The sequence below is a fragment of the Piliocolobus tephrosceles genome, chromosome 6 (genome assembly GCF_002776525.5).
Source record: "Piliocolobus tephrosceles isolate RC106 chromosome 6, ASM277652v3, whole genome shotgun sequence".
Taxonomy (NCBI): Eukaryota; Metazoa; Chordata; class Mammalia; order Primates; family Cercopithecidae; genus Piliocolobus; species Piliocolobus tephrosceles.
In genome coordinates this window covers 95,975,135-96,000,913 of record NC_045439.1, presented here as the reverse complement: position 1 = coordinate 96,000,913, position 25,779 = coordinate 95,975,135, and the positions used below count along the sequence as shown (strand labels likewise).

General features: G+C 39.3%; 1 protein-coding gene across 11 annotated transcripts in view; it reads right to left on the bottom strand.

Moving 5' to 3' along the window:
* Positions 1–25,779, bottom strand: part of AKAP13 (A-kinase anchoring protein 13) — a 362,601-nt gene that overhangs the window by 45,402 nt on the left and 291,420 nt on the right. For all 11 annotated transcript variants that reach the window (XM_026448352.1, XM_026448354.1, XM_026448353.2 and 8 more), the window contains 3 exons: positions 19,857–19,911; positions 17,195–17,327; positions 8,661–8,835 (listed from right to left, as the gene is read on the bottom strand). In XM_026448352.1, the coding sequence (XP_026304137.1) occupies positions 8,661–8,835; positions 17,195–17,327; positions 19,857–19,911 (363 nt within the window). The remainder of the gene's footprint in view (positions 1–8,660; positions 8,836–17,194; positions 17,328–19,856; positions 19,912–25,779) is intronic.

The following is a 25,779-nucleotide window of genomic DNA, read 5'->3' as shown; positions in this document are numbered from 1 at the left end:
CTAGGTGACAGAGATGCGCCACTGCACTCCAGCCTAGGTGACAGAGACAGACTCCATCTCAAACAAACAAAAAACATCCCTCAAATATGTTACATCTTTTTCTGTTTTTTGCTGAGCAGGCAGAACTAAGATAATCTCTGATGTTCGATTAGATCAAGCTATTACCAAAAATCAAAGAACAACTAGCAAAGGTTATTATGACCCTTATCCCCACTGACAGACTTCCCAAACAGACAAGACTTTAGTCTAGTGATAACACACTGGACTTCATGAAATAATGTGCTTCCAGAAAAAGCAAATTCCTTGGGTGACTTCATATTAAAATTTATAGGTTCAACCAAAAAAGTCCCATTCCACTTATAAGTGTTTCTCAGCACAGAACCGGTAGCCAATCCACTATTTCACTGGTTTTCCAAAACACTAGAAAAACTCTTTAAAAAGTCTCATAGGAAATAAAATATTAATATACCGTGTTCAAATGTGTAAAAGAGTACAGGTTTATTTTCTGAGTTGCAATTTTAATATTTACTTTTAAAGTTAATGAGAACAATGAAGTTGCTGTGATGAACTAAAAAATGTGAAATCAGAGGTACATGACATTTGCGATTCACTTATCCACCATAACCTCTAATTTATTTCTCTATTTAATTTCGAGTACATGATACAGAGAACATCTTAACGTTCTTCATGTAGATAAATAACCAAAATTAGCAGCTTTTTTTTAATGGCTTGCCTTGCAATCACAGTATAATCTTCAATTAATTAGAGATGGAAGGAAAAATACAAATGAGTAGGTAGGCTGATAGCTAAAGCTAATATATTGATGTTAAAATCTGGGAATTATACCTTTAAGAATGTATGTTTTTATGTAGTTCTAAATATATATAAATTCAGAAATCTGTGGAACTTCCAAACACCTGACATCCTGAAAGCTACTGCCCTATCCATTAAACTATTTAATCACTATACAGAAGTGTGGCTGAGAATCTCAGAGTCTCAAACCTTTCATACAGTTTTCCCCAATCAATACCAAACCCTACACAAGTGATTCTTCATGGGTAGCTCTGGCATCACTGGGCAATGGAAGTCTACTAGAGGTAACCCAGATCTTGCTCTCCAGAGGTGGTTCTAGCACATATGACAATGATATCATAAGGAATCCAATAATTTGTGGTGTCCTAGCTATGTGTGCTTCACCATCCAGGGAGTCCAGTAAAAGATAATTTCTATTATGTTTAACAAGAAGATGTATCAAGAAAGCAAAAATGGGCTTAGGATGCCTGTGCATTCTCCTACATTAACTGAATATTTTTGCTATCTGATAAATTTATTATATGCCAGTTACAGGTTTAATTCTGAGTGATAGTCTAATGTAGACAAAGACTTAATACAGCCAAAGAGGGCAAATTTCAACTATTTGTAACCTAGAAATAATGTATACACACAAGTCAACGGCAATACAAGGCTAAATATACACTGGCATATATTAGACAACTTCTTTTAACCTGAACTTAAAATTGCAAAATTATCTGGAGCTAGTCATGGAAAGGTACAGCCACTCATTATAACCATAAACCAACAATTCTTAAATCTATTGTCCTCTATAGCACAAGATTCTTCGGGTCTTCAAAAAGATTGTCTATAACTTTCAACCTTAAATCTCCTGATGTTTCACATCACAATCCAGAACTGAGAGTTGGTAGATCAACTATCCTATTTCTGATTCAAGCAGGTGCTATCAATAACAGTGGTAGAACAACTCTCCTTAAGGCTTATAAGCTTACTCTGTTCTGATAGTAATTCTGCTTTGTCCATTAAATTCTCGAATCAAACACCAACCTATTTTGTGCTTTCGTCAAGAGGTCAGCTGATAAATAACTAGAAAAACCTTTGAAACTATCAGTGGTCCAATATCTACATTTTATTTTTAGACATACAAATAATACGTAAGTACATTCTTTAAAAATTCAAACAATAGGCCGGGCGTGGTGGCTCAAGCCTGTAATCCCAGCACTTTGGGAGGCCGAGGTGGGTGGATCACGAGGTCAGGAGATCGAGACCATCCTGGCTAACACGGTGAAACCCCGTCTCTACTAAAAAATACAAAAAAACTAGCCGGGCGAGGTGGCCGGCGCCTGTAGTCCCAGCTACTCAGGAGGTTGAGGCAGGAGAATGGCGTAAACCCGGGAGGCGGAGCTTGCAGTGAGCCGAGATTTGGCCACCGCACTCCAGCCTGGGCGACAGAGCGAGACTCCGTCTAAAAAAAAAAAAAAAAAAAAAAATCAAACAATATAAAAGAATAAAATAAAGAGTCCTTTTCAACTCCTTTTCTCCTTATTTCTCTTTTTTTTTCAGATTGTTAACAGTTTGGTGTATAGCCTTTGAGATATTTTTGTACTTTTTTTTTTTTTTTAAATAGATAGAGTTTCACTTTTGTTGCCCAGGCTGGAGTGCAGTGATGCAATCTCGGCTCACTGCAACCTCTGCCTCCTGGGTTCAAGCGATTCTCCTGCCTCAGCCTCCTGAGTAGCTGGGATTACAGATGTGCACCACAATGCCTGGCTAATTTTTTGTTTTTTAGTAGAGACGGGGTTTCACCATGTTTCCCAGCCTGGTCTCGAACTCCTGACCCTCAGGTGTTCCATCTGCCTTGGCCTCCCAAAGTGCAGGGATTATAGGTGTGAGCCACCGCACCCGGCCTATTTTTGTAAATTTATATAAACTACTGTTTTCCATAAACTGGGATCATGCTGTATATACTGTTGTATTTACTGACTTTTCAACTCATCAAAATGTCTTGGAGAGCTCTGTCTGTACCTGCAGATATCTCCCAGGGCTTGGCATACTATGGTCCTTGGGCTGAATTAGGCCCATTGCCTATTTTTGTAAATTTTTTTTTTTGAGACAAGGTCTCACTCTGTTGCCCAGGCTGGAGTGCAGCGGCTCAATTTTGGCTCACTGCAACCTCTGCCTCCTGGGTTCGAGTGATTCTCCCAACTCAGCCTCCCAAGTAGCTGGGATTACAGGTGTGCACCACCATGCCTGGCTAATTTTTGTATTTTTAGTACAGATGGGTTTTCACCATGTTGGCTAGGCTGGTCTCAAACTCCTGACCTCAAGTGATCTAACCACCTAGGCCTCCCAAAGTGCTGGGATTACAGACATGAGCCACCATGCCAGGCCTGTAAATAAATTTTTTATTGGAACACAGTCACATCCATTGTCTATGGTTGCTTTTGTGCTACAAGGACAGGGTCCAGTAGTCATGACAAAGACCTGATGGGCTGCAAAGCCTAACATACCGTTGGTTCCTTTGCAGAAAAAGTTTGGCAACCTCTGATCTGTCCTATGTTCTCTCTTTTTATTTATTTTTTGAGACGGAGTCTTGCTCTGTCTCCCAGCTGTAGTGTAGTGGCTAGATCTTGGCTCACTGCAACCTCTGCCTCCCAAGTTCAAGCAATTCTCCTGCCTCAGCCTCCCGAGTAGCTGGGACTACAGGCACCACCACCATGCCTGGCTAATTTTTGTATTTTCAGTAGAGATGGGGTTTCAACACGTTGGCCAGCTGGTTTCCAACTCCTGACCTCAAGTGATCTGCCTGCCTCGGCTTCCCAAAGTGCTGGGATTACAGGTGTGAGGCACCACGCCTGGCCCCTATATTCTCTATTTAGTATCAGCCTATCCATCTATATGCTACACAAAATATACTATATTTTATTGATGAATATTTAAATTGCTTTCAATTTTTCCAGAATATAAACAATGTTACAATAAATAAGTACCAAGGATCATACTTTAGAATTCCTTTTTTTTTTAAGCCACTGTGGGAGCCTGGCTTATACTGATATTCAATAAATATTTGTTGACAAACTGCTTTTGAATGAATCACATATCAAACACAGTAGCTTGCAGAATTCAGCCAAATGAACTTTGTTGATTGACTTCATATAAGTTCAAGGACTTAAGGGTATAATTATTGATAATTAAATGTAAAAAATAAATCCAGTGTGAAGTCATTAAGATTTTCTAGACTAAAGGTCTCCCCTTACTAATGCAGACAACAGAGTAGAAGCCATTTTCTTCCTTTATAAACAATTATAAATCAGGACAATATGCTGAAATATTTGAAAAAAATCCATGAATACCTTTCAGTGACTATTTGCATGCTTGAAGTTTTACTCAGCTGTTTTTAAATCTATCCATTAGTTGTTACATCTTTTTTTCCATTATAGATTCCATTTGTTTCATCCTTTTAGTAATTATCGGTTTTTTTGTTTTTTGTTTTTTTTTTGAGACAGAGTCTCGCTCTGTCACCCAGACTGGTATGCAGTGGTACGATCTCAGCTCACTGCAACCTCCGCCTCCTGGGTTCAAGAGATTCTCCTGCCTCGGCCTCCTGAGTAGCTGGGATTACAGGCGCACATCACTATGCCTGGCTAATTTTTGTATTTTTAGTAGAGACAGGGTTTCACCATGTTGGTCAGGCTGGTCTTGAACTCCTGACCTCGTGATCTGCCCGCCTCAGCCTCCCAAAGTGCTGGGATTACAGGCATGAGCCACCACACCTGGCCCTTTTTAGTGATTTTCAACATCTCTTGCTTGTATATCTCCTAATTCTTCCTCACGGTGGTTTACTTCCTTATGTGGCATCTATGTATCTTTTATTGTGAGCTCAGCTTCACAGGATTTTTTCTTCTTGTCTTGGGTATACTGTTTTGTCAACCTAACCCAATGGAGCAGTTCTACATCTGCTACAAGCTGGGTCCCTCAAGGATCTGTCATTCCTAAACTGGAATTTCATGAAACCTCTTGTGAAAGTTTCTTAGCCTGAAGTTCCAGCACATACAGACAGTGTAAACTTGGACTCCAGATTCCTCAATTCTCACTCAGGGTCCTGGGGAGACTGCAAGGTTCCTTTCTGCTTCTGAAGGCCAGCAGGTAGAATTTTTCAAAGCCCTTCATCATGGATGTTAGTCTTAAAACAGCGTTTCTTATACAGGGGCCTCAGTTCCGGCTCCCACTACATACCCTGAGGTCATATATCTTGACCCCCAAATGAGGGGTCATGCTCTTTACTGCTCTGAGTTCCCTCAGGGATTTTCTATTTGGCAGGTTCAGCTATGTATTAATATTTTAAAAATATATTTTATCTAGCATTTTATATTTTATAGCAGAAGGCAGGTATCTAGTCTGCTTTACTGATGAAGTTCCCTGAATATTAGTTTCATACTGCCAATCAAGAAATATAGCCTCTTCCCGTTTTTCTGAGATCAGTGCTCCCCAAAAGAAGAACTGGCACATTGCAAGGAGTGATGAAAAAAACAATCCCTCGGAACACAGGAGGAAGATTTTACAGCTCTCATTTAAGTTGACTTCTTAAGGTAGAAGAAATATTGAGTTAACGTCTAACTGATAGGCAGGTGCCTCGCTCAGTCTTTATGTTAGGCAGCCTCACTTTATATGTGACACTAGAGGTTTCTCAAGGGAGTGGGGTGTTCTTCACTCAGCAGGTGGGCTAGGCATGCATAATCCACATTTGTTTACTTGCAGTGTACTGTGATTAATGGAAACGTACAGGTGCCCAATAAAGTGGGCTTATGGATTATATTACCTGGCTTCAACTAAAATCAAATGAAAATAAAGAGAGTTACACAAATTCCTTCAAAGAAGTCATGAATCAAAGACAACAGTAATCATACTAATAACTAACCAGAAAACAAGAAAATGGCAATTCTGAGACATCTCTTATTCTAAAAAATGAGCTCTTTAAAAGTATGGCATAGTAGGACTTGTATGTATTTTTTATGTTGTGTATGTATCCTATGTGAGTATGCTAAAAATGTTTTAATAATAGGTGAACATGCTAGAAAGTGCTTGGTGACTACTGCTCTAGGCAACCAGGTTATTCCAGTACTAAGAGGCTGTGTCCAGTGGCTAAAAAACTAAACTACAGACCTTCAACTGGTGTCCCAGAAAAGAGTCCTATTAGAACCTGGGTTCCAAAATAAACAGGAATACTGAATAGTGATAGTCTCTTGTTTCCTAGAGGTTACATGAAATTACTACTATGTGGTAGTGGCTCTCAATGGTCTGGTAAGTCACAAACGAAGGATGATATTAATGTGTGTGATCTCTGCCCACAGGGATGCATAAAGATTTGGGTGAGAGCTCTCATGGCTTTTTGTTACTTTTGAAAAAACAGGACAGTAAAACAAATAGTGTTGCTGACTACTTTGGGGCTATAACATCCATAAAAATCATTTTACATGAATGTGTGTCATAAAGTCAATCATTTCAAAAAGTCACAGGAACTGTAGCACAGATTAGACAGGCTGTGGGCTGTGTGCTAGCTGGAACTCCACTCCTCTTCCATGCAAGAAAGTGAGTGGAAATCACCATAGAAGTATGTTCCAATCTGTCCAAATACACATTATTATTATTATTTTTTTTTTTTTTTGCTTTTTGAGATGGAGTCCCACTCTAGTTGCCCAGGCTGGAGTGCAATGGCATGATCTCGGCTCATTGCAACCTCCCCCTTCCAGGTTCAAGAGATTCTCCTGAATCAGCCTCCCGAGTAGTTGAGGTTACAGGCATGTGTCACCACTCCCAGCTAATTTTGTATTTTTAATAGAGACGGGGTTTTGCCATGTTGGCCAGGCTGGTTTTGAATTCCTGACCTCAGGTAATCCGCTTGCCTCGGCCTCCCAAAGTGCTATGATTACAGTGTGAGCCACCACGCCTGGCCCAAATACACTTTTAAACATTTCAAATTTCTACCAGGCACAGCGGTGCATGCCTAAATACCAGCTACTCAGGAGGCTGGCTAAGCCAGGAAGATCACTTGATGTCAGGAGGTCAAGACTAGCCTGGGCAACTTAATGAGTTAAGTTAACTATTTTTAGTAAGAAATTACTTGGGATATCCAACATAAATGACTGAAAACAAGATTTCAGGACATCATGGTCTGAGAATTGCTTCTTGACATCTGAATTCGTTACTATTTTGTCTGAATTGGTTATAGGTATAATATCAGGTTAATTGCCTCAGTCTTCTGGGTGACGGGGCTGGGCCTGGGCTGGCTGGAACTCACCTCTGACCACAAGCAGCCTCCTTGATTTACCCTGGTATGCTCTACAAATGCTACTTTTGATCTGTACACTGACAAAATTTGAAATGCACTGCCTTAGAGCAAAAATGTGCAAATTATGGTCTGTGGGCTAAATGTGGCTTGAAGCCTATTTTTGTATAGCCCATGAGCTAAGAATAATTTTTACACTGTAAATAGTTTTTAAAAATAAAAAAATTGGCCGGGTGCGGTGGCTCACACCTGCAATCCCAGCACTTCCGGAGGCGGAGATGAGCAGATCACGAGGTCAGGAGATCAAGACCATCCTGGCTAACATGGTGAAACCCTGTCTCTACTAAAAATACAAAAAAATTAGCTGGGTGTGGTGGTGGGCACCTGTAGTCCCAGCTACTTGGGAGGCTGAGGCAGGAGAATCGCGTGAACCCGGGAAGCGGAGCTTGCAGGGAGCTGAGATTGCACACTGCACTCCAGCCTAGGCGACAGAGTGAAACTCCATCTCAAAAAAAAAAAAAAAATCAAATTATTACATAACAAAAATTTTATGAAATTCAAATTTCAGTATCTGTAAGTGAAGTTTTATTGGAATCACACTCGTTGGTTTATAATACATAAACCACTGGCTGCTTTTGCGCTGCAACTACAGAGTTCAAGAATTGTGACACAGACCATGTGGCTCACGACACCTAAGATACTTTTTATCTCGTTTTGTACAGAAAAAGTTAAGCAACTCCTGAGGGTGTCTTATCAAAACCAGGAACAATGCTCAGTTAGCAGACCTGGCTTTCAGCAGATCAACATAGAATGTCTCTGTGCATGAAGGTGCTCTCCCTTGGCAGTCACTATGGCTTAATGTTGGTAATGGTTGAAGCATACACCAAAGTAATAGAATAAAAATGAGCACATATGATCTAACAAAAGACCACTGAGTAGCTTTAGGGTTTGGGGCTATGGGTAATTTTGATGCTGACACTGACTTTGAAAACGTGGAGTGGTTTAGAGATTATAGAACAGAGTGCAGATGCTCCTCATCCTTTCAATGAGACTACATCCACATAAACCCGTGGTAAGTTGAAAATACTGTAAGTCAAAAATGCATTTAAACTTTCTGGACATCATAGCTTAGCCTGGCCTATCTTAAACATGTCTAAAACACTTATATTAGACTATAGTTGGCCAAAATTATCTAGCACAAAGCCAGTTTTATGATAAAGTGTTGACTAGCTCATGTAATTTACTGACTACTGCACTAAATGTGAAAAACAAAATGAGTGTACGGGTAGACAGTTTATACTGAATGTGTACTGCTTTTGAACCATTGTAAAGTTAAAAAACTGTAAGTTGAACCATCTTGACTGTGTATTTGAAATTGGGGTTGTCTGAAAAAAAAAACATAGGCTGTATGTTATATATCTAGAATGTCTTTCTTGTATCATGTCTAAAGAAAGATATAAAAAGGGTTACTTCTCCACATAAATGAGGAACAGATAAGGAGTGGGGTGGACAGGAAACTAGAAATGAGCTTTCCTGAGCCAAGAGAGTTCCATCTTATGAGAGGAAGAAGCACGTCTCTTACTTGCACAAGTATAGGCATCTTTGTTGGTGAAGGGCTTCATACACTGGCTACAGCTGATAGGACCCACAACAGGAATGGAACTGAAAGTGTGCCCGTTGAGAGTCTTCTTATCTTTCTCCTTGTCTTTAGAATCTTTCTCCTTCTCCTTAATCTTATCTTTTTCTTTTTCCTTTTCCTGCCGAAGGAAAGAAAAGAATCCACAGTTAATTAAACACTGGAGGGCCTTCTCCTTACCTGGGCACCCAGATGGCATGTGGTCAACAGTGGCTGGTGACTATTTTGGACAAGAGTGAGAAAGTTCTGGGCAAAGTGTGTGTGTGTGTGTGTGTGTGTGTGTGCTTTTTTTTTTTTTTAATTAAGGTGTTGGCAGGCAAGCTACATTAGAAAATTCACATGAAAACTGGGCAGGCTGAATAGTTCTGGAAGTGGCTTATCCATTGGTTACTTCTACCGATAGACACAATGCCCAAGGACCAGTACTGCAAGGAGGGCTTCTGACGCCTCAGCACAGTCCTTCCTCAGCAAGCTACAGCACAGTCCACACAGGAAGAGAGGTCAGCTTTAGGCAGAAGGCAGAAGAAAGGGTGGTAGCAATTCTGGGATTGGCCTGAGGGAGAGAAAGATGCCTGGGTGGCATGAAAAATTGCCGAGGCTCCTCTCTAACTTTCTCACATCAATCGTATATCCCTAAGTGAGGGAGTACCTATGAAGTTTCCTCCTTTACTTTAGTTAGAAACATAAATATGCCCCACATACACATTTTCAGTTTCTGCTAATTAGAATTTTAAGGTTTATAAATATTAACTTTGACCTAATTTTCAAACTGGCAAGAAGAGACTGATAAGAGGGGGAGACTGGAAAACCACACAGTGGTTAAGAATACGGATAATGGTACCAGACCTTGGTTCAGATTCAGGTACTACTACTACTACTACCATGACTACCAACACCAACACCAACACCACAACTACCACTACTACTACTACTTGGTAATGGTGTGACCCTGGGTAAATTATTTCTCTGAGCCTCAGTTTTCTCATTTGTCAAATGGGAATAATCACAAAAGTACCCATCTCATACGTTTTTTAAAACACATGAGAATTAGGTGAGATAATACATTTCTAAAGCATTTTGCACAGTGCCTGGCACAAACTGAATACACAGTAACACTTAGCAATATTATTAATTACTCATAATTTACTGGAAATGAGTTTCATTAGCTCATTATTCTCCTAAGCCAACATAGAAAGGTATTGCTTGCAGTAATGGAACGGAAGTTTTGATGTGAGCAGGGAAGATAGAAGAAATCGGGGAGTGGCTAAAGGATAACGGGGCAGGGCACGGAGGATAGGAGAATGCACAGATGACAGGAAGGAGCCTTGTTAATAATTTTTCTCAAAAGCCACCTTTGTCATTCCTCAAGCTAGTTACCAACAGGGTCACTTCCTTTAAGAAAACAGAGTACTAGGGAAAGGAAGTCCCAAAGCTTAGTAGCTCACTCCCCTACCCTGAGTACCTAGGGGTGCAGGAAGGCAGGAAAAGCAGGCATGTCCCTAGGCTGGAAAGATAACCTTCCTAAGCCGTGCTCTCTGACCTCTTTTGTGAAGTTCCTTTCTTTCCTGTGGTCTTCCCTCACTTGTCAGAGTGGCAACAGAAACTGATACTCATCTTGTGCTTTCTGTGTGCCCAGCCACTGCCCAGGTGCTTCTACTTACTGAGCAGGCCATAACCAGGCCAGGTACAAAGCGCAGGGGACATTAGCAAAGGAGAGATCAGACTGGGTGACCAGCGGGGGCACGGGCTGGGAGTCAGGAGCTCTAAGTGCCAGAATACCTTGGCCATGTCACCTCAAGAATAATGTAGGAATGTCAGAAATGTTCTAGAGACAGACTGAAAGCAGAGGACTCATATGACATCAAGCCTCAATCGAAGAGAAGTTGTTATCAAAGCTTCAGTCATGAAGAGGAATGGAAAGGAATTCAAACCTTGAAAACCTGCAGAACGACTGATGAATGCTGGGTCCTTAATTAAATATCTAAAGCAGTCAGGGACATTTCAGGTAGACACCATCCTTAGGAGGCCAGGACCACGGGGACATAACCATGCTCTTCGTAAAAGGTCCTTTAAGCACTGTTTGGCAGAGTGCTTGGCTGGCTAATTAGTATCAATGAAATAATTTCCTTTCAAACCAATTGGACTACAAAGAACTACCATTCACAAGGTAGGAGGTTTTACCTATTGCCAGTACTATTGTTATGTCCTTAAAAAAATTCCAGGAAAATGGGTGTCCCAAGTCAGTGATCATGACAATTACTAAATGCCTTACATTTTGAATCAATGTCTTCTACATACATCATTTCATGTGACTCAATGACTCTGAAGTGGGCAGGGTGAGCCTTATGCTTCCCATTTTCCAATGTAGAGGATAAAGATAATAAATAACCGCCAAAAATCTGAACAGTTACTACGTGCTAAGCACCGTAATAGGCAATTTACATGTATTTTCTCACAGCAACCCAATGAATTAAGTACTAGGTACTATCTCCATTTTACATCTGAAGAGACTGAAGCTTAGAGATGTTTAATAACGCATTTGAGGCCACACGCCAGTAACTGCTCAAGCTGAAATTAAGATTCAGATCGGGCTGACTGTAAAGCTCAGCTCTCATACACTGCACTATGCTGCCAAGGACTGAAGAGGTTGGTTGACTTGCAAAAGGTCATACAACAGATGATCAGCACAGTCAAAATGGGAACACAAGTCTTCTGACTTTCTGTTCAGAACCCATCCACTGTAATGAAATGGTAAATAATTGCTACATCTATGATTCATGTGAAGTCTTTTGCTAATCAAATACATATCATGAACATCTAAGAGCTAAATTACTACACTTTTGAATTATAAAAAATAATGAGAGAGGAAGGGAGAAAAACTCCTCCACTTTACAAAACAGGAAGCTGTTCTGAGTGAAAATTGGTAACCGCTAAAGTACATAAAACTTTAATAATAACAACTAAATTTGAGGGTTTTCAAATAATTTCTTTCTTTTAACTAAATTTTGCTAAAGGTTTTTCCATGCATAAAATGTTAAATGGAAAAGCATGATTTTTTTTTGCTCTGGAAAGTTAAAGCATACTTCAATCATTTAAAAAATCTTTTTATGGCAACCAGTTTATCCTCTCAAGCCTTGTAATGTTCCTCAAACCTGAATAAGAAATAGCTTCCCTTTGCAACAATCCAAACTAGTTCTTCCCAGGATAGAAACAAAACAAAACAACCAACTCCACTGGCTCTTTCTGTGTTTACTAGAATTTAGTGCTTTAAAGAAGTCAGGCTCTTACCTCCCCATGCTTTGGTCCTATGAATCTCACTGTGATGTGGGGTACTTCATGAAACCGACCCCATTTTATCGACATGATTCGACCCCCATGCCAGGAAATGTGCTCTCACAGAAGCGGGGGTGCATGCCGTCAAGGTAGAGCTCAGCAGCTTTGAGCTGCCATTAGTGAAACCGTAAGAGGAAGCCAGAGACTGGTTGAGAAAGGGAAGGAGGGAGGGCTGAGACTGCTTGTTTCCTTAAGACAGTCTTAACTGTTTGAATGCTGCTGGTAAAGCCAACAACCCTTGTTACAAAGGATACAGGAAATGAAACAAAACCCCATTCTCCCCAAAAACAGTGTGTGCAGACAGTGCTTAAGCTGCAATATAAGAACTCTGGCAAGATTTGGGCCAAGTTTTTACACGGGAAGTTAAGGAACACATCTTATCTATTTTAAAATAGACTCCTCATTTTATAAAATGCAATGAGTTTCCTAAGAAAACTTTTTAGTGAAGTTGCCTGTGGTAAAGTGGTGACTAGTTATTTTCTGAAGTTTGACTTTTCCATGTTTAACAACTGGCAAAATGCTTTAGCTGTGTGCTGGGGAAACAGGCTAATGGTATTTAACAGGGATACATGCAGGTAACAACTGCACTAGGACATTATCAAAGGTGATTCTTCACTTTTCCAAAAATATCCCTTTATACATGTAATTACAATAAAAAGAACACTCTGGACAACTGTGAAAACATGGTATGATCAAACAACTGTCATGTTACAGATCTTTAACCAAAGAAGGAATGAGAATTACATTTAACATTAAGTCTTTGTAAACACTACTCTAGGAGGCACTTCTGAAAGGCTAATGGATACAGCTCTTTTTCGTACAGACCACAGGACCTAGGAGCTTTAACTGAATTTCCTGTTACAAAGTCATGTAGTATATACTTGCAGCTGTGCAGGAATTTAACCCGTGCACTCAAAAATACCTACTTCAAATCAAATAGATTTGTCTAAAACATTTCTAACCACCTCTTGTTTGTCTACAAAGAAGAAAGCGTAGTATTAGGTTGGTGCAAAAGTAATTGCCGTTTAGAAAAAAGAAAACCAGTGTGATAGGATGGTTTAAAGAGGGTCATTTCACTCCCTTTGTGAACTCGAACATCATGCATATGAGTGTTTAAATACTCTGTAACATGCAAAATTACTTAGCAGGAAATAGCACTCTCTCTCAAAGATACTAAGACAAAAGCAGAAACTGCCGGTCTTCCTGTTCTACTTCCTGTTTAGGCCCCCGTCTTCAACAAAAACATACAATATATTTAATCTAATCACTTATGCCAGTCAGTGATAATTCTCAAAAGGATATAGGATCAAGGACTCAACTTTTTAAGTTTATATACAAAACCCAGTACCCCAGACAAACTATGTTACCCTCCTAGGAATGTGAACAGTTTACTGCCTACTGGCTTTTGGCTTCTTTGGACATGTTTAAGAACTGTGTATCATCATAACTATACAACTGAACGGAATATATCTAGGTTAATCACTATAACCTATTTTCATAAAGACACATATATATCATGCAAAAGGAAAGCAGACATTTTCAAATAATCCTTAGACAATTTTCTGAGTTACAGGTGGCATTTTAATATCATATTCAGTAGATGCTTTTAATTTTTCCTTTAAAAGATGTAGGTCTAGTTTTATTGAATGGTGGGTTAATAAAACAATTGGATCAGATGGTCTCTCACAGCATCTATTTAAAAAATAATTTTGGAAAGCTGAAAATTTGTTATTTTCACAGAAAAATCAGTGTCAATATCCATAGTAGCACTTTCAATTTGTTAACATTATGGAGAAGTAACATTATTCAATAGTTAAGAACAAGATTAGAGTTAGCATCACTATGCTAACAAAATTTAATCTTCATTATTTTTTATGTTACCATTTAGAAAATAAATCACTTCTGCATGGTAGAATGCTATGCAGATACATAGCATAGTGAGGGTATTTAACACAAAACATACTGCTTTTCCTCTATTTCTTTCCTTTCTCTTTTTTTTTTTTTTTTAAGAGACAAGATCTCGCTCCATTGTACAGGTGGAGTGCACACACCTTACTGCAGCCTTCAACTCCTGGGCTCTGATCCTCTTGCCTCAGTCTCCTGAGTAGCTAGGACTACAGGTGTGCACCACTACGCCCAGCTAATTTTACAGTTTTTTGTAGAGATGAGATCTCACTATACTGCCCAGACTGACCTTGAACTCTTGGTCTCAAGTGATCTTCTCATCTCAGCCTCAAAGTTCTGAGATTACACGTGTGTATCACTGTGCCCCGCCCCACACTTTTAAAAAATCATCTTTTGCTACACTGACAAAAGCCAAGCTGTTCCAATTTTATTTAAAAGTGAGCTAATAACAACTCACTATAAAAGGTGACTTACAGTTGCCACTAGGACACTCTAAACACTTGGTAATGGGAAATGGACTACAATCTAGGGTTATGAATTTGTAATTTTTTGAGTTTCCACTGCTAAACACAGCATGGCCCCAAGAGATCAAATCTTGAAGCCAAGTCTGAAAGAGGAACCAATCTCAATTGCAAAAGAGTGTTGTCATTTTGACAAAGGAGATGATCAGAGGCAAGAGATCAACTGACACTAAACAGTTTCTACCAGTGATCACAGATTTCAGTCTCACACAAAGTATGTTTTCTCCTGTCCTTTCTGCTCATCCCCTCCTAGCAAACTCCAGTCCTTTCAGATTTAAAAAGTTAAAAGAAAAAAATTATACTGTATAGTAACATTCTGTTTAAACACAAAATGATGAGTACTACTTCCTGGAAGTCAGATCACAGGAGGTTGTGTGACTTGAAGCATACGTCTCTGTGCCTCAGTCTGTAAAACAAGGAGGCCAGGATGAGACTTTTTTAAAGGTCAGGGTCCAGTTTCTAAATTCCATCTTATATTGTTTTTTTCCCCATTGTGTGTGTGTTTTACCTCATCCATGAGATCAATGGTATATTCACTGCTCTGTTCTAAAACTCCATGACATTGGGGAGATGGCTAGAAAGGGAGAATCTCCACTTATTTATTGGTCTTCCATGAAAAACTTGTTTGAAGACAAGATTCGGCAGTTCAAAAGCAAAGTAAAAAACAACAAAAACATTTTGAATGCATCCAAACTATACCATAAAGTTTTTCAAGGTCATGACTATGAGCTTTAGTTCTCTTAGGTGCCTGTTAACACTTAGAGGAATGCTAAGACTATACAAGTCATTTAATAATATTTGGCTAATTTATATTGATCTATCCAAGGGGATTTTCTTTTGCTGATATCAACTATTATCCAAGCCAGCAGTGGTAAGTAAAATAGGTAAGGCTCTATTTTAAGCCTGGCTGCCAATATGTAAATATGTAGAATACTGGTAAAGCATTCTACCCTCTTTGACCGTCATTTTTTTTTTGAATTATAAAACAAGGCTGAGTCCGAAGTTAATACTTAAATGTGTGATTATGCTAGAAATAATTTGCTAGACTCTTTGCATCCCTCCCTGATTGCCTACTTTCTCTCCATTCTGCACTTGGACAGGAGAAATGAAGAGAAAACAATTCTTGTGGCAGGTTTTGTGGGAAAATTTCTCTGAATGTATTTGCTAAACCAAGAGATCTTACAAAACATGGTAAAATACTTTGGCTATATGTCCATCAGCCCACTGAACTGAGGGTTTGAGAAGCTTAGTGCACCTTGTTTTGTGAGGGAGGAGGCGATGCCCTTTTATGGCAGTATTATTGAATTCAATGTTTATTTATCCCCTTACTTCTAAGTATGCATGTATGTACATGTGTGTATGTATCGTACATGCATGTATATACTACACACGCATGCACGCACACACACAGTGATTGCTTGCAAGAGTTCCTTAACTGATTTCAAATTTTTATTTATCTATGTCTTTATTTTGTTAGAGGGTATTGTGGGTAGACAAATAGGGTATGAGAGGCGAAAAGATTTTCCCCACGGACTTGAAATAGAATCAGTTTTGGTTTAGCACTGGGAATCAGTATAAGAAAGTGAACTTTTCTCCCTTTCTTTTGAAAATACATTTTTAAAAAACATTAGAAATACATAAACCAAAACATTAAGCATAGTTATCGCTAAGTGGGGTTATTACAGGAGATTTTCATTCTTTTACTTTTAGATTTTGAAGATTCCCATAATGAGCATGTAAACAATAACTAGATAAAAAACGTTACTTTAGGCTGGGCACGGTGGATCACACCCAGTGCTTTCAGAGGCTGCAGCAGGAGGAATGCCTGAGGTAAGGAGTTAGACCAGCTTGGAAAAAACAGCAAGATTTCATCTCTACAAAAAAATTTAAACATAGCTCAGCATGATGGCGCATGACTGTAGTTCTGGCTACTTGGGAGACTAAGGTGCAAGGCAGGAGATTGCTTGAGCCTGGCAGTTCAAGACTGCAGTGAGCTATGAACACCACTGTGCTCCAGCCTGGGTGATAAGAGTGGAGCCCTCTATACACACACACACACACACACACACACACACACACACACACACACTCTCTCTTTCTCTCTCTCTCTCTCACACACACACTTGGTTTAAATATTTATTTAATCTCTTAAGCACTAAGAGAATATGTTGTAAATGCTCCTAATTAGAAATAGATCTAAGAAATCATATTAATCTTAAAAGTTCTTGTAATCTTCCGTAGGTTAATCCTTCCCTCTAAACCCAACCGTAAATATTTTCAATCCTTTGATCTTGGCATAAAATCCTTCTGTTGCATTTAAACTGATATTACAGATTTAAGCACTGTGGTTTAAGAGGATGGGATTTGAAACCAAAGAGATCTGGTTTGAACTACTTCTTCACGTTAGAGGAGCATCCTTGGTAAGGTACATCACTTTTAGAAAAGAGAGATAATACCTATCTGATAGGGCTGTTGAAAGGGTTAAATAATATATGGAAAGCACTTAGCATATAGTGAAAATTCAGTAACTGGTAGTTCCACTTCTTGTTATTTTTCTTATTATTTTCCTTTACATATTAGGCGATTTCAGAGAGTAATCCTAAATTTATTTTCATTTATGTCCCCATGATTTAACCAGTTTTGGCGTGTATAAAGGCTGTGACAGAATCCTACTGAGGACCGACTATGGTGATCACAAGCAATGCCCACAGTGATACTTACTTTGCTCTTCTTGCTGCTGGACATTTTATTCTTGATGTAGCTGAATGTACGACTGACTTTTGTTGCACTCTTCCATTCAGAATCTTTCTTGAAGAGGCTTTGTGGCGGGAAATTATAGTTCTCTTCTGTTACACTAAATAAAACAAGATTGACTTTTTTAAAGGACTACAGAAGTTAAATAAATGTGAAGCAGAATAAAAGATAGATGAAGGTTGCTGAATGGCTTTTTATAGAACACAGTATGCCACAATGCCCAGGTTCTGTTATCAAAACTTGGCTAAGTTTCCTTAGATCCATCACTAATGTTTTTTTGCTCACTTGTTTGTTTTGGAGACAGAGTCTTGCTCTGAGTGGTGTGATGATAGCTCACTGCAGTCTCGAACTCCTGAGCTCATATGATCTTCCTGCCTCAGACTCTAGAGTAAGCTGAGACTGAAGGCACATGCCACCATGCCTGGCTATTTTTCTAATATTTTGTAGAGATGGGGTCTTGCTATGTTGCCCAGGCTGATTTTGAACTCCTGGCTTCACATAATCCTTCCACCTCAACCTCCCAAAGTGCTGGGATTATAGGTGTGAGCTACCGCCTGGCCCATTTTTAATGTTTTAATTATGAGTTTTCAGTGATCTCATGTTAAAAAGAGCCTGCTAATTATTAGATAATTATTTTGTATGGAATCTATTCATCTACAATAGCACTCAATCTACAAACTCCTTTGCAACAAATGGGTGCTTGAAAGGAAACCCATATATGTAGCAGAATGACAGTGTACTTGCTAATAGGAGTTGCCAACCAAGGAGTCTTATGACTGACCACATATCCAAGTTCCTTAACGGTAGAGATCACAACTCTTTTCTAGCCTTTGGGACGCTGGACAATCAGGACTGTGGACTGGTCCATGCAGCTAGCTTCAATTTTAGGAGGGAACGTACTGAGTAGCAGGCAGAATTGAGGCAGAGTGTTGAAAGATCAATTTTAGGAGTTTTATGTAGATTCAGATATACGGATCTACCTGTTTGAGAAGGCTACATAAAATCTAAGTCCATCCAAGATGGACATGTTCTAACTTAGGAAATTTGCAATGGTTGATTTTCTTAAATGCTGGGCATTTGGACCGGGTGTGGTGTTTATGCCTGTAATCCCAGCACTTTGGGAGGCCGAGGCAGGCGGATCACGAGGTTAGGAGTTCGAGACCAGCCTCACCAACATGGTGAAACCCTGTCCCTACTAAAAAATACAAAAATTAGCTGGGTGTGGTGGCATGCGCGAACACAGGAGATGGCAGTTGCAGTGAGCTGAGACTGTGCCACTGCCCTCCAGCCTGGGCAACACAGTAAGACTCTGTCTCCCAAAAAAAAAAAAAAAAAAAAAGCTGGGCATTCGAATCAACAATCCGTTACATAGAAAAGGCATCCATTTATACTACACTTTGCTTAGGTGTTCTAAAATAGTTATTTTAGAGGTTTCCCACAGAATGGCAGTGATTGCCTCTAGGGCCTCTGTGAGAGGGCAGGTGGCAGGCAGAAGCAGCACCATAAGGGGTCCTGTCAACAGTCAAAGTTTATTTACATATGTGTTGTTTATAAAACAAAGCAGTCTGTTTTTAAGATAATGGGGAAATTGTATGAAAACCACTGCTCTAGAAAGGAGAAAGAACAAATAAGCTGTAAAAGCAGTGCAAAGAAAAGCATTCATTGCAAGGGTTCTGAATCAGAATCATAACTGATGCCTCTGTGAAAAGGCAACTCAGAAAAAACTGCAGGGCAGCTATAGGAACCCGAATTATGCTTCAAGTAGAACATTCCATCTCATAAGCATGAAAACTGAAATTAAAATAATGAGTCAGAACAGAAATCTTTTGCTTGCTGTCAAGTAAAGAATCAACTCGTGGCCAGGCGTGGTGGCTCATACCTGTAATCTCAGCACTTTGGGAGGCCAAGGCAGACGGATCACCTGAGGTCGGGAGTTTGAGACCTGCCTGACCAACATGGAGAAACCCTGTCTCTACTAAAAATACAAAATCAGCCAGGCATGGTGGCGCATGCCTGTCATCTCAGCCACTCAGGAGGCTGAGGCAGGAGAATCGCTTGAACCCAGGAGGCAGAGGTTGCAGTGAGACGAGATCGTGCCATTGCATTCCAGCCTGGGCAACAAGAGCGAAACTCTGTCTCAAAAAAAAAAGGAAAAAGAAAAAAAAAGAAGCAATTCATTTACTCCAACAGAGCTGTGTACCATTTACATGTATACAGAAGAAAACAGCTTTAAAGCTTAAAATAGCTAAGAGTATTATAAATTGCATACACACACAGACACTAATATGAAACAAAATGTTGTTAAACTGTTAGATTTAGGAATGAAAAATCTCCATAAGCAAAGTGTGCACAAGTTCATAAAGTCAAATAATAGTGTACCCTCACATCAATAAATACAAACCATTTTTATCATGAGGATAGTGTAATTAATCAAAGAAAACTATTGAAGACATTAACTTTAAGAGCTATAGCCTTCATGACAAAACCACTTTAATCATTATTCCAAATTTATCACTCAAAGAAGAATCCAATAAGCTCAATTAACTTAGTTTATGTGATTAAATGGCCTAAGAGATTTTAAATTTTCTTCATTTTACTTCTGGAAAAAGGAGTAACAAGTTTATAGTACCTCTCAGTCTGATTAGCACTGGTATTATGGAAGGTACTGTGGAAGGGCCGTGAATCTAGAAAACAAGGCAGAGGAAAAGTTAGAACCAAAAAATTTAACACATGACAGGTAGAATATTTATAAATTCACAATGACACAGCTAAAGCAAAAACAGCATGTGAAAGTCAGCACATGGTACCTCCTCCTTCTAAAGGTTTGAAAGAAGGAAAAATTAAACTTGAAACCCTCAAATTAGAACCAGATGTAGGCAGTGAATTTCTCATAAAGAAAGTAAGTTTAATCCGCGACTCAAGTAATTGAAAAGACTCCAAGTAACTTTTTCTAATGCTTAAACATATATGAAGCAGGTTTAATTCCAGTTCTTAACAATCTTAAGTTTGCACAAGCCATCCTTCTGAGATGACATCATAGGAAGAATACAGAATAGGAAATTAAATGTCATATTTTATCCCTGCTAATACTGCTTTTAAATGTTTCTACACTAAAGATCTAGATCTCTAATATTTTCATGAGAATTGCTAGAAAAAGATTAGCAACCAGGAAAGAGCATCAGAGCTGGCTTATCAAGTCTTGGCCCTGTCACTAATTTGGGATGAGACCTTTGGATTTCCTTTCCTCATCTGTGAAATGAGGGAGATAAAACAGATGGCAAAGTCCTTTCCAGGCTAATAGAGATAAAAATGAATGAGGCAGATGCATACTTCTTCCTTTCACAACTACTGGACCATAAACTGCTGCAGATCATTAAAATTCTAAGACTATGTTAGATAGGGCAATATGAAGAAAAAACAGAAGGAATATTATCATTATTTTGATCTACCACATGTTAATAAAGGTTGAGTTACTGAAGACTTAGATGAGAGCAAGGCCTCAGTTACAGTGATAAATGATTTTAAATGATTTTCAGTTTTCAGGAGATCAGTTATAGAACTATTTCCGTGTATATTCCAGGGAAATAAAGGTTACCCTATATCACTATTGTAACGATTTAGACAAAACACCCTTCTTTTTCCTTGAGGTTGGTTTCAAGGATCTCTGAGACTACTGTGAGCCAAACTTTAATCTGATAATCTGACAGAGACTTCAAGGTGTTCTACTACCAGATAACCAGCATTTGGGCCAGGCGTGGTGGCTCATGCCTGTAAACCCAACCCTTTGGGAGGCCGAGGCAGGCGGATCACTCGAGGTCAGGAGTTCAAGACCAACCTGACCAACATGGCGAAATTCCTTCTCTACTAAAAATACAAAAATTAGGCAGGCGTACTGGTGCATGCCTGTAGTCTCAGCTACTCGGGAGGCTGAGGCAGGAGAACTGCTTGAACCCAGGAGGTGGAGGTTGCAGTGAGCCGAGATCGCTTCACTGCACTCCAGCCTGGGTGACAGAGCGACTTTCCATCTCAAAAACAAAAACAAACAAAAAAACCCCCAGATTACCAGCATTTGAAACTCTTCAACTCTCAAACTATTTTGGATTCTGAACAGAAATCTAAAACTGTAGTTATTATTTTTATTATTATTAAAAATGGTTTTTTAGAAACAGGGACTTGCCATGTTGCCCAGGCTGGTCTTGAACCCCTGGGCTCAGGCAATCCTCCTGTATCAGCTTCCCAAAGTGCTGGGATTACAGGTGTGAGCCATTGCACCTGGCTAAATTTAAATTGCCAAAAGATAGGAATAATAAATAAGAAACCTTAAATTCTAAGTCTTCAAGAGATTGCCTTCCATATTTTTTTCCTTTTTCCCAATGTGGGGTTCTTCTTTTATTTATTTCACTTACGACACATGGTAACAACAGCCAGGTGAGAGGGAAAGATGAGCAGAATAAGAATATCTGGGATTCATTTCCAGGTTCCATATAATCTAGGTACCAACTATCAGCATTTTAATTTCATGATGTCTCAGTGTACTTAAAAAAATTAAGAGTATTTAAAAAAAAATCAGGGGTTTTAAAACATTTTCTGCCCAAGGAAACTTCAGTGATATAAGCAGCATTAAATTTTCTAAGCTTGCCTGGATTCTATTATACATTTAAGCAATTACCTAGTAAGTTACCACCCTAGTAATATGAACTAAATAAAAATGAAATTCACAATGCAAGAAAATACCAACCAACACAAAACCAGGCCAATAATAAGCTTCCAGTAGATATCTGTGGAATAAATTAAAAACTGAACAAATATGTGATTGACTACTAGGAGAATCTATGACTCCTATAATATTTTCAACTACTCCACTGCTAAAAATTTTAGTTAAGTTATAATGACCTTTTAGATGTGGTTCTGAAAACAGTAATTAATCCACCAATGTCTCTGAAATTCCTAAAGTGTCATCAAGTTTTCAGAGCATCTAAGAGTAGAAAACAACCAATGCTACTTCCATGACAAAATTATGGACAAAAGAAATGAAACGAAACTTGTCATTAAAGTTAGCCTGGAAAGTATTATTGTGGGTAAATAATATATTTCAACTAGATTATCTTTCAACGCATGAAATAACCTGCAGATTTATACTATAGCCAGGAACTTCAGGGTGGAATTACTGCATGGACACAGTCGAATATTTTTCAGAGCGTGTTCCATGGAACACCAGTTTCATGAAATGTATACAGTGCTGCACATATTGTGGTTTCCTAGTTAATACATTTGGGAGAAACAGTATATTGAACTCTGCCTTGAAAATCCACAATGTAACACAACATTAGCATTTTAAACCTTCTTAACCCAGAGTTGCCTAAATTTACTAATATTTGGCCATGAACCAACCCCTCCCTTCCCACACATAATTCTTACTAGTATTTTTGAATTTAAGGAACACATTTTGAGAAGATATTTGATTTAAAAGTTTCTGCAAGCTTCCGTATTTTTAGGGTTCCATTGTGTTGGATTAACTGAGTGACCAGTGCTGTTATAGGATTATAATTCTGTATTAGCAGGACCTTGGCTGTTGTTGTTGTTTGTTTTTTTGGGACGGAGTCTCACACTGTTGCCTGGGCTGCAGTGCAATGGTACCATCTCGGCCACTGCAACCTCTCTGCCTCCTGGGTTCAAGCGATTCTCCTACCTCAGTCTCCCTAACAGCTGGGATTATAGGAACCCGCAACCACACCCGGCTAATTTTTTGTATTTTTAATAGAGATGGGATTTCACTATGTTGGCCAGACTGGTCTTGAACTCCCGACCTCGTGATTCGCCTGCCTCAGCCTCCCAAAGTGCTGGGATTACAGGCATGAGCCACCGTGCCCAGCTGGGACCTTGGTTTATTTGTCAGGCTGACCAGCCTACTTCCCAGTATATTACAAACACTTTGATTTTTTTCTTTTTTTTTTTGAGATGGAGTCTCACTCTGTTGCTCAGGCTAGAATGTAGTGGCATGATCTCTGCTCACTGCAACCTCCGCCTCCCAGGTTCAAGCAATTCTCCTGCCTCAGTCTCCCGAGTAACTGGGACTACAGGTGCCCATCACTATGCCCAGCTAATTTTTTGTTTTTTTAGTAGAGACAGGGTTTCGCCATGTTGGCCAGGCTGGTCTCAAACTCCTGACCTCAAGTAATCCACCTGCCTCGGCCTCCCAAAGTGCTGGGATTAGAGGTGTGAGCCACCGCATCTGGCCTATTACAAATACTCTGTAATGAAACAGCTTTGACAATTTCTGAATACCCAAAGTTACAGGGGATTTTCACAACTTTCCTCCTATTGCAACTGGGATCATCTTATTCTGTGTCTATTTTTCAAACATGTTTTATTAGTGAAAAATATACCAAATCTTTAATAAGGCCTCCATTTAAAAGCAAATTAACTGTCTTACTGTGCATAATGCATTTCCCTTTAAGAACAGTGTGAAAATGCCAGCTTGAGCAACACTTAATATTGCTGAAACTTAGAATCAGCAAGTGGTAGGGAATTAGGGTGCTTAATTATACGGGTATTGTAATTGTCTCAGACTCATAATACTAGTTATATAAAAACAATTCATTATTTAACTTTCTATTGTAAGTGGTTTCTCCATTAAAAGCAATCCTGGAATATTCTAGAAATCTTGCACAATGGAAGACAGTAATTTTCATGAAGGGGGAATTCATTTCTTTTCCAAGTTTACTTAAATTGATACCTTGTAAAGTTTTTATACTAGGCATTATCAAGTAAGAATGTATTCATTTGAAGCCTACAGTTTATCCAAAGAACTGAAAAAATAAAAGTTCAAAAGGAGAGAGAAAGTAGGAGATAAATACGTATATAACTCCCTCCCTCTAATCCATAGGGTCTAATCTTAAAGGAAAGGTATTTTTAAAGAAATGGTCTGAAAAGGAGAAGAAAAAAAGTGTAAAAATAGCTTTTAAACACCACAGATGAACATCTAGATATCTGTCCCATGAGACAGAACAACAAGGAAAATAAAATTTACATTGTGAAATAAAAAGTTTTGTGAAATTAGCACACAATACTATTACAAAGAGTACACAATGGGATGGGAACACATCCCCTACACCTTTGAGGGTATCTGTGTGCTGGAAAGATATCTTGTGCCCTGGAATCAGGAGGCCAGTGGCTCAGTGTTAGTACTACACAGAAGACAACAAATGTTCTATCCAAACCAATTCTCAAAGGCAAGCATAAAGACAAATGACTTAAAAAGGATGGCATGCAAGAGGCTAAAAGCCTCCAAACAATTTCTTAGTACCAAGCCTATAGCATTTTCTGAGCTGGTCAGACCTTCAAGAACAGTCACTGGACACCAAAGTTGCTTACTTACTATGCAACTCCTCCTCCTCATCACTGGAATAAGAGCCAAGAGAAAAGAGAGTTTTAGACTTAAGGAGGAGTGGAGAGATGCTGATGGAGATCCGCCTTGCTGGCCGCATCTGCTGCTGAGCTGAGAAGGAGGTTCACAGAAGACATTAGAGCATGCACAGATTACGCCAGGACCTTCAGCACATGGGGAAACAGTATAATGTCAATGGACTATGTGGTTCCGGGAAATGGTGATCGATGTAATAATTTGTTTACATTCTCATCTCCAATTCTGAATATACAGAATTCTAATGCAGTTTCTAAAAAATTCAGCTAATAAATACATACCTGTTAGATTATGAAAACAAGAATGATCACAATTCATACCTGGGGTTCTCTTTCTTAAAAGTATACTAAAAACATCTACTAGCGGTGTTCCTCAGGATTCTATATCTGGCTCTCTTCTCCCTCACCCCAAATCTCCTCATTCACTCTACCTCTTAATGACAATCTGCATACAAGACACTGGTGAGTCACATCTTTCTAATCTGGAAGCCAGATCTCTCTATTTAGCTCTAGGCTCATTCCTCTCCCTGCTCACCTGTGGGTGGATGTGCCACAGGCAGCTACAGCTCCAAAAGCAGGTAAGTGAACTTATATTTTTCTGCAGAACTGTTCCTCCTCCTGTGTTCCTTCACTTAGTGAGTGGTACCAACATCTAACTCATTACTCAAAACGGAAACCTGGGCACCATCCCTGAATCCTTATATCACACTTCACTCAGGCTTCTTCACTTTGTCTTCTAGCTCAGCCTCTGTTCCTCCCCTATTGCCACTGCTCTCTGCCTTGGTTTAGGACGACATGGTCTACTACTGTAACCTGAATCCTGCAAAAGCCTTCTATTGGCCGGACGTGGTGGCCCACACCTATAATCCCAGCACTTTGGGAGGCAGAGGCAGGCAAATCATGAGGTCAGGAATTCAAGACTAGCCTGGCTAACATGGTGAAACCCCGTCTCTACTAAAAATACAAAAAATTAGCTGGGCGTAGTGGCAGGCACCTGTAATCCCAGCTACTCAGGAGGCTGAGGCAGGAGCTGAGATAGCGCCACTGCACTCCAGCCTGGGTGACGGCTCCGTCTTAAAAAACAACATAACATAACATAACATAACATAACATAACATAACATAACATAA